Genomic DNA, 8,536 nt, shown 5'->3' on the forward strand with positions numbered 1-8,536 from the left:
AGAAGGCAGCCATCCATATCTAGGCCAGCAGCCATGATGGACCTTAGATAAGAGTTCTGGAGGGAAGAAATTCCTGATGGTGACTATAGACAGTCCATTCAGAAAGCATGGTTTAGTGGTGTGGAAGATAGTGTGGATTCAGTGGAAGTACTGGTCAGATTGGCAGTCCCTAGCAATTCCAGGAGACCAGAAGGAATGCCCTGGATGGTTCTGGCCAGTGATGTCAGGACAGGGAACAGGCCACAGTGGTGATACAGCAGTAGGGGTTGATGTTCCTTGCTGCTGAGGAAGAGCTACCTCTAGTGGGATGTAGGGTATAACTGTGGTCAACTCTGTTAACTGGGTTTCTGAAACAATCTGGTCACTGGTTAGCCCATCCCTGCAGGATTTCTATTCCAGTTTTAAAACTGAGCCTTTCTTGAAGTTTTCTTTCTTGAGGACTTATCTAGAGACTGAAGTAGCAATTTCGATGAAGTTCAATGATGTTGCTACTGAGCAGAAACAGTTAAAGTATGAATGTATAAGAACAGTTGCAAGGGAAAGCTGACCTTTAAATACAGCGTTCTCTGTTTTCTGTGGCTATTTGGTGCTTTTCATAACTTCTTCTCTCTGTGTGTCACAAATCTCTGATGTGACTCCATGTAGAGAACATTCACATCCAGAATGATGGTTCGTATTACAGTCTCCAGTTGCTGATGCAGTTCCTCTAAGAATTCAGATTTTCGTTATGTTCTCATATGCCATATGCATTCCTAGTATTGATAATAACATAGGGTTTTGCTTTAATGGTAGGTGATATTAGAAGCAGCTTTCCATCATAAAATGTTCAGTAACACCAAATTATTTATTTTGTGCATACAAAACTTTAATCTGTCTTGATTAATGCTAACACCAGTGAACATGTTAATAGTAGATGATCGTTAAGGTCCCTTCCAACCCAAACCATTCTATGATTCTATGTTAGGTCCAGATTCTCATCTTGTTAAATATCTATATCTGTAAAGTGGAGCTGTTCCTCTTGTGCTGATTAATGAGTTCAAAGTTTCCTCAAAAATTCTCCACTGGCCTTTTCCATGAATGTGCACATGTGCATGGCTGTAACGTTTAAGATACCTTAAATCTGTTCGTAATGTGTTCACCACGACTAATTTAAAATTCCATAGGAACTGATGCTGGGTGTGAGTTAAGTATGTTTACTATCAAAAGCTGAATGTAATGAATTAGAGATTAGCCAAATTTGCAGTACATTTTGTTAACTAACTGCTTGTCTAACTGGATCTTACATCATGTGTCTGTAAGAGTAATGTTATATATGAATGTACACTTTGAATATAGTGTCACAGCAGATAGAAAATGCCTTCTTTCCAGCAGCTGGAGGGACTTAGAGATTAAATCCAATGGTGAAAAACTCCTACTCATTGATGACCAGAAGAAAGGTGGGAAGACTTCAAGCTGTTGTATTTTATACCTCTTCAGCCCTTTCCTTAAGCAATGGGGACAATGTAAGGACTGACTTCTCAGCGCTGCAGTAACACCAGACCATTCTGATGCCACATGTCGGTTTCCATTTAGGAGTTATCTAAAAATATTTAAATACCCTTAAATAATACAACCATCGTTAGATCCTTTACACCTGCTGTCTGTCAGGCACTCTGAACAGACGTGTGTCTGTGCAGGCAGATGCAGCACTACCAATGGTCTATTCATTAACCTTCTGACAGCTGATGGAGAGCAGGAGAGATTTTGCCGGTGTTTGGAGCATTTTAGTTGCTATGAACAGTAGTGACACATTTGGGAGGGAGAGTTATGTGATACTACGCTCTTCTTCCAGTCAACCTCTCTGGTAGCTGCTTTGGTTGCCTTTGCTGTTTGTGTTCCCCAGGTTAATGCTGCTTCTGTCTATCTCAGCTCCAGCAGTGCAGTTCTGAGCATGCAATGGAAATGTTATCAGGATCGTGGCAACTTTATTCTGCCTTTTTTTTTTTTTTTTTTGCAAAGCTATAAGCAGTGGCAAAGTTACTGGAGCTGCCTGAAAAGAGAATTTGCTTCCCTGCATAGCACCAGTAACCACAAAAGTGGGTTTTACTAAAAGCATTTGAATAAAATCATAGGGAATTTAATAGGCTTATAGGGGATTTAATAGACTTAAAAGCAATGATGGTGACTGGCTGACATTTTATATACAGCTAGAGCCTAATCTGAATTTTTTCTCCCGTCAGTTCTTCCCATATATCCTTCTGCTCGTCGCTATCCTGCTGTATCTACCATGTTTGTTCTGGCGCTTCACTGCAGCACCTCACCTTTCTTCAGACCTAAAATTTATTATGGAAGAACTCGACAAAGCCTATAACAGAGCGATCAAAGCTGCTAATAGCATCCGTAGCGGAGACCCCAGGGACCCTACTGACTTGCTTCCAGCTGTTACTGAGAACTTGACCCAGAGGTAAGATATTTGGGCTTGGCTTTCTTTGCTCGTTTCCTTAGGCTCTTAACAGATGTGACACCAGCGCTCTCTTAGAAATGTGTTGCAAAGGTTTGGATGGTGACATGACACACTTTTAAATTTGGTTAAAAAAAAGGATATATCTGAAATTATTACTGTGGGAACTTGGAGCTGAAACTTGTAACTTTCTTTTTTCAAAGAAAACATTTGATGAGCTCTTCAGATGTCTAATTAGCTGAGATGTCCTGGTGTCCTTTTTAGTTGTAGTAGGTGTTAATTAGTTTTACCTACCACAGCATAAGAAAGCAGGGATGGCTGCAGTCCTCAGTTCTCAATGTTCTTGACAGTTGCTTGCACGCTGTGTGCAAAGTCTGTTACTCATCTCCCGTCCCTCCAGATCTAGGTCTGCAAAGCTTCTGTTTAAAGCTAAAAAAACCCCCAATAAACACTAAACCCCAAACCCAACAAAAGCAAAAACCCCCTCTCTGATCAGATTGGTGCACTGATCTAACCAGATCCAGTTTCTGCTTCATCCTCGGTCAGGGTGGCCGTTTCTCTTTGCACGCGGGGGCACAAGCACTCACTGGGGACTTAGGTCTGCTCTTTAAAATGTGGAGTTCAGTCTTGACAGGTAAAAAGCCTTCCAGTGTGTTATTATCCGTCAAGTGCTTGGGAAGTCTGCTTTTCCTCATGGATTTGCTTACTATACCTGTTTTGTATTGGAAAAGGAGAAAAATATTTTTTTGCTGAGGGCAATACTTTTTTTCTATTTTCCAGTGTTTGAGCTCTTTTGTCCCTTAAGCATCTTTTCTGTATTAAAGTGTCAGTATTCATCATTTGTCTGCTGTTCTTTTGTTTTGCTGTTGGCTTCAATAAAACTACATATGATTTACCCCAATAAGAGGGAGTCCAATCTGATGTCTACTTTAGAGTACTAGGTTTCCTTGAAATTTGAGGCAGGGGAATGCTACAGCATCTGATCTATGTGATTTGGTTTTTCTTTTCTCTCTCTTTCAGTTTGTGGGAAATATCTGAAAGCCACTTTAAATACCCAATTGTGGAGCAGTACCTGAAGACGAAGAAGAATTCCAAATGCCTAATAATTAAATACATTACCTGCCGTTTACTCACTCTAGTAATCATTTTCATTGCATGCCTTTACCTGGGCTACTACATTAGCCTCTCCTCTTTGAGTGATGAGTTTCTCTGCACTATCAAAACTGGGATCTTAAAGAATGACACAACTGTTCCGGAAGTGGTTCAGTGCAAGCTTATTGCTGTTGGTGTGTTCAAGGTACTCAGCTATATTAACCTGATCGTCTATCTTCTCGTGATGCCGCTGGTGGTGTATGCAATGTTTGTGCCGTGGAGGTGGAATTCGGGCATTCTCAAAGTGTATGAAATCCTGCCAACTTTCGATGTTCTGAAACTTAAGTCAAAGTGTTTTGATGACTTAAGCCTTTACCTCCTCTTTCTTGAGGAAAACGTGAGTGAACTGAAATCATTTAAGTGCCTCAAAGTGCTGGAGAACATTGCAGTTTCTGAAAAGTTTGATGTCATGCAACTTTTGGTAAACCTCGGTACTATTAAGACAGATACCATAGATGGGAAGCCAGGGACAGCTGTGTTGGAGAAGCCTGAAGAAACAACTACGGAAGAGCTGGAAAAAAACGCGTCAGAGTTACAAGGTAAGGTGACCTGCTCTTTCTTTAGAAAGAAAAATCAAAGAAACACCACAAGAACACCACGTCCAAACCTGGTGGTATAGCGAGATAAGGGATCCATTAAACCAAAAAATTCATTCACGCAGAACAATGCAGGTTTCATCTCGATGTGTATTCCTACCAAAAACATTTTAATATATTCTATGAGAAAATGGACCAGCTTAGACCTGGCTGTGTTGTCTGCAGTGTAACTGCTGTAACTTCACGCATGTGCCAGCAGATTGTGGGGTTGCAAGTCAGTGGCGTAGGCTGGAGGCTGAAGTGTCTGTTACGTCGGTGGTCCTCGCTGACATCTCTGCTCTAGCAGCAAGAGGCTTCAGCTGTTTGAACTTGAACTCCTTGAGACCAGCTGCACAGTAGAAGAGCACTAGGTTCATCTACAGTAGGTTGTGCTTGAAGAAGTTCCAGTGAGAAAGCTGATGATTTCAGGACATTTGTTTTTCAGAGATTAGGTCAAATCTGCAGAACGCTGCTTCTGCTTTTCATTCAGACTTTGGCAGAAGTCTTAGATGAATGTAAAAATAAGTCTCATGCTCAGAAATGCCGCTGGTGGAGGAACAGAAAATGACAAAGAAGGGAAGTGGGACTGCAGCCAGTGAACATGCTCCTCTTCCTTCTTACGCAGAGAGCAAGGAAGATTGACTGTAAAGTGATTTTTGCCCAGATGTCCTGAGTCAATCTGGGTTGGTGCAGCTGTTCTCTGACTATTCCCACCAGTTCCCAGACATGATTTGATCTCAGAAATCACTGTTACATGAGATGTAGTCTTAGATCTCTGCTAAAAAATGTGGCGTATCTTCAATGTGATTCCAATTCCTTCCTCAAGCACAAAATTAGAGAAGCCAAATATCCAGTGAGAGACATAAATGGATGGAAGAGCTTTCTTTCCCATCTGATATGGGCATGGCCACTGTCACCGCTGTCCCCACAAAAGCAGCAGGAGTTAGGAGTCTGGGCTGTGTCTTCACAAAGGCACATCCCTCATGGAAGTGAAGACGCTTTAAAACGCTTGGCAGCTGACCTGAGTAGGCGAGCACAATGCTGAGGGCAAGTTAAAGAACTGTTTCAAGGGCAGGAAAAAATTAAATCTACTTCAGTAAAGGTCTGCCCTGTGCTTAGTAAAAAAGAAGCATCCAGAGGGTAACTCCTCCTCTGTAATTTGGTCAAGCAGTTCTGGTAGGCTGAGGTTTGGAGAAGTCAATTTATACAACAGGGGAATTCAGAAGGAACAGCAGAATTATTTTTGAAGCAGAAGAAGCACTTCTGGCAGTCAGGTCTAGTACGGCAGTTTAGAGTAATTTACAGAAAGTAGATTTCCTCTTAAACGTGTCCCTTTTTGAAATTAGAGGTAAGTGGGTTTTGGTAGGAGAATTTAAGAGCTGAAGGTGGAAGTCTCTGCTCAAGTAGCTGAAAAAGCTAGTAGAAAATCAGATTCAATTTTATCTGAAAGCAGAACTTTTGAGACTCTCCTTCTCACAAAAGCATTTGAAAGACTTGTTTTCCTCTAGATCAGAACAAATGTATGCTTGAAACTCTCTTAAAATGCACTGCAGGAAGGAGCTGCCGTTTGATGACCAGTGCAACCCTCTCCTTCTGCCTGCGTGCCACTGCAGGCTTCACCGCGCGTCAGCAAAGCTTCGCCCGTGGCTCCGTATCTTTCCTTCTTTTGCTAGGGACATCAGGAAATTTTAATAAGTGACCGTGTTAACAAACCAGTGGTCGATGCTGACTGAGGACCGTAAGGGCAGGAGAGGCTGCTGGGCATCCTGCCGCTGTCCGAGATGCGTGGGGGCGGGGCGGCGGGGCAGGACAGCCAGCCGTGACGCTTGGTCTGGGTGGCAGTTCCCTGTAAACGAGGATGTGTCGTGTGGTTTGACGTCCCTTCACTTCTAAAGGTTTACTTTCTCTTTAGTTTTGACAGACCGTGATGCAAGTAGCAACGTGAGTCCGAGAGAAGATAAAAAACTTCGCCAAAGACTTATAGATTCTTCGTGCTGACGCCTTGCCAGCGCGGTGGGCAGGAGCTGTGCACTGCGGGAGGGCTTCTCCTCCACCTCCGCTGCGCCCAACACAAGGTGCTGCTCTTGGAAGGGCTGTCTCGGCAGCCTGACAGTTCCCCAGAGGCCAAACTGTTTACAAACTACTTGTCTAACAATCAGCAATCACGTACCTGAAAAAGCATGTTGTAGACTTCATTTATTTAAAAAACCCCAAACCAACACAAGGAACAAGAAGAACAAAAAATTTCTATCCTGAGTAACAGTCAACTGCAATTGAAGCTGGCGGCAGGGAAGAGGTAACGCTGTACTCTGCAGGGATGGGAGACGTGACCCTGTAGGTAACAACAGGAGATGATGGCCACGCTGCATTCTCAAGTGTTGCTCTGCTGGCAGCGGCCGTCTCAGTTCTGGGGTTTGAGTGGGGCGTCTTGGGGCTCTCTGCCCTGGAAAAGGGAGTGATTTATTGGGTTTTTTTAATGAGTCTGGTTAGTCTGTTACCAGGTGGTGGCTGGCCACTGATACTGGCTGTGTGTTCGCAGGAAACACGGAGGTTGATGTGTTCAGCCCGAGGTGTGTCGGTTAGCCATCGCAGCGTTGATGACTGGGATTAGCTACTGGGCACCGATGGAAAGAAACTACGAACAGGCTCAGTGTAAGGGGGTACTGTAAATGCTAGGGATTTTGTATTTTCTATGTATTCTTAAATTAATAATGTCTCAACACTTTTTTACACCATGTAATGGTATGTAAGCTGAACGTTGGCGCAACTTCTGTTTGTCAGTTGTTCTCGCAGCCGTGACTAACAAATCCTTCTTGGAGGTTGGACTGAAGATCAGTGAAGCTGGTCCCATTCTTGTAATGGTTTGTAGAAGTTTGCATGTGTGGAATTTGTTACAACATGTTTGTAGTATCAAATGCAATACTAGTTGTGCTGTTTTCCACAACGCGCTGGAGAAGACCGTCTTACGTGTATTACGGTAGCACCTCGGTGCCTCGGCAGAGCTGAGCACCCGGGAGGTACGTGTAAGGTACCGGGAGGTACGTGTAAGGCGAAAGGTTGTTTTCCCCACACACCCTGTGATTTAATTAGAGATAAGATGCTGAAGTGGGTTGGAACAGACAAAAGAAAGGGGGTGTGTGTGTTTGTAAATTGGAAAACTGTCCTGGTTTGTTACTGTACTGCTGGGGGAGAGTAGCATGCAGCTTTAATACCATCGTCCCCCTGCCCAGGACCTCTACCTTCAGTTAACATTAACGTGAGCTTTGTCTTGAATTGTAGCTACAAGGTGAGGTGGGTGGGGGGTTAATCACCACAGCAGCAGGGTGTATCGTTCACAGATGTTACATACTCACTTGTTTTTCCGTGTTGTCCATGTAACTGAAATGTTTTGCCTGCCATCTCCTCCAAGTAGTCTTTTTAGCCAAAGTGGTACCTCTTTTATAGCTAGGTAGGACTTTCATTTTCCATTCATCTGTGTCACCCACTGTTGCGTTCTTGACTGTTAGCATTCTCCATACAGCCGAAGATGAGGGGGGGAAAGAAGCAATTGAAGTTGCCACCTTTGCACAGACCTGTTTGTGTGCTGCAGCTGATTTCAAAGAGATCTACTTGAATTTGGCAGCTGTTGTTGAAGAGGTGGATCCTTAAGTTCTGCCATACTATACTTTGTGTTGGTTTTACAAGAACTCTTTGTTACTATATGGCTTTCAGCTAAGACAAGCCTTACTCAAAAGAAAGTCTTGAAAGCCATAGTATTATGCTACCTCTGTACAGGACAGTAGCAGAGCTGCAATCCTCATGTCTGTTGCATTACCAGCGAGAAACAGGGCTTGGTTTGGATACTGGTGGTCCAAACGGCTCAGTTTTCCTGCCACACTTCTCCCAGCAAACCTACCACGCTTCTGACCTTGTCTAGAGTCTGTCTGGCTGTGTGGATGTGTTGCTGATGGTCCTTTGTACGTGGGTAGTGCAGACACACATTGTGCATTTTTAACGGAGAGCTATAGTGCAATACTAGGATTTTATAATGTGGATGTGTTTGAACTGTTTGGTGTAAGTAGAGTTCTCAGTCTTTAAAACTCAAAGCTCCTGAAAGCAATGTGTTCATGTTTCATGCTGGATATGAACCTAACTTTTTACTAATTCCCCTTTTGTATTTAAAAATATGACTTGCTGCAGTGAATCTCTTGTTGTCTTCTGAAGTGCTCAATAAAATATGTATTAAGTCTTCTTGGTTATTTAAATAAAATCACTTTTGTCAACTACAGCAGCATGACTGAAGCTTCCAGAAACAGTTGCCTATTGCCATCTAAAAATCTGTACTGCAGTATATGGGGTCTGACGCTAAACCCTGAGCAAACTTTTTGGA

General features: G+C 43.1%; 1 protein-coding gene across 1 annotated transcript in view; it reads left to right on the forward strand.

The window, feature by feature from the left end:
- Positions 1-7,815, forward strand: part of PANX1 (pannexin 1) — a gene marked incomplete at its 5' end in the record, with an annotated part of 16,855 nt that extends 9,040 nt beyond the window's left edge. The window contains 3 exons of the mRNA XM_010154345.1: positions 2,220-2,443; positions 3,461-4,131; positions 7,688-7,815. Coding sequence (XP_010152647.1) covers positions 2,220-2,443; positions 3,461-4,131; positions 7,688-7,815 — 1,023 coding nt within the window. The remainder of the gene's footprint in view (positions 1-2,219; positions 2,444-3,460; positions 4,132-7,687) is intronic.
- Between the last annotated feature and the right edge of the window lie 721 nt (positions 7,816-8,536).

The sequence above is a fragment of the Eurypyga helias genome, unplaced genomic scaffold, assembly GCF_000690775.1.
Source record: "Eurypyga helias isolate BGI_N326 unplaced genomic scaffold, ASM69077v1 scaffold4286, whole genome shotgun sequence".
Lineage (NCBI taxonomy): Eukaryota > Metazoa > Chordata > Aves > Eurypygiformes > Eurypygidae > Eurypyga > Eurypyga helias.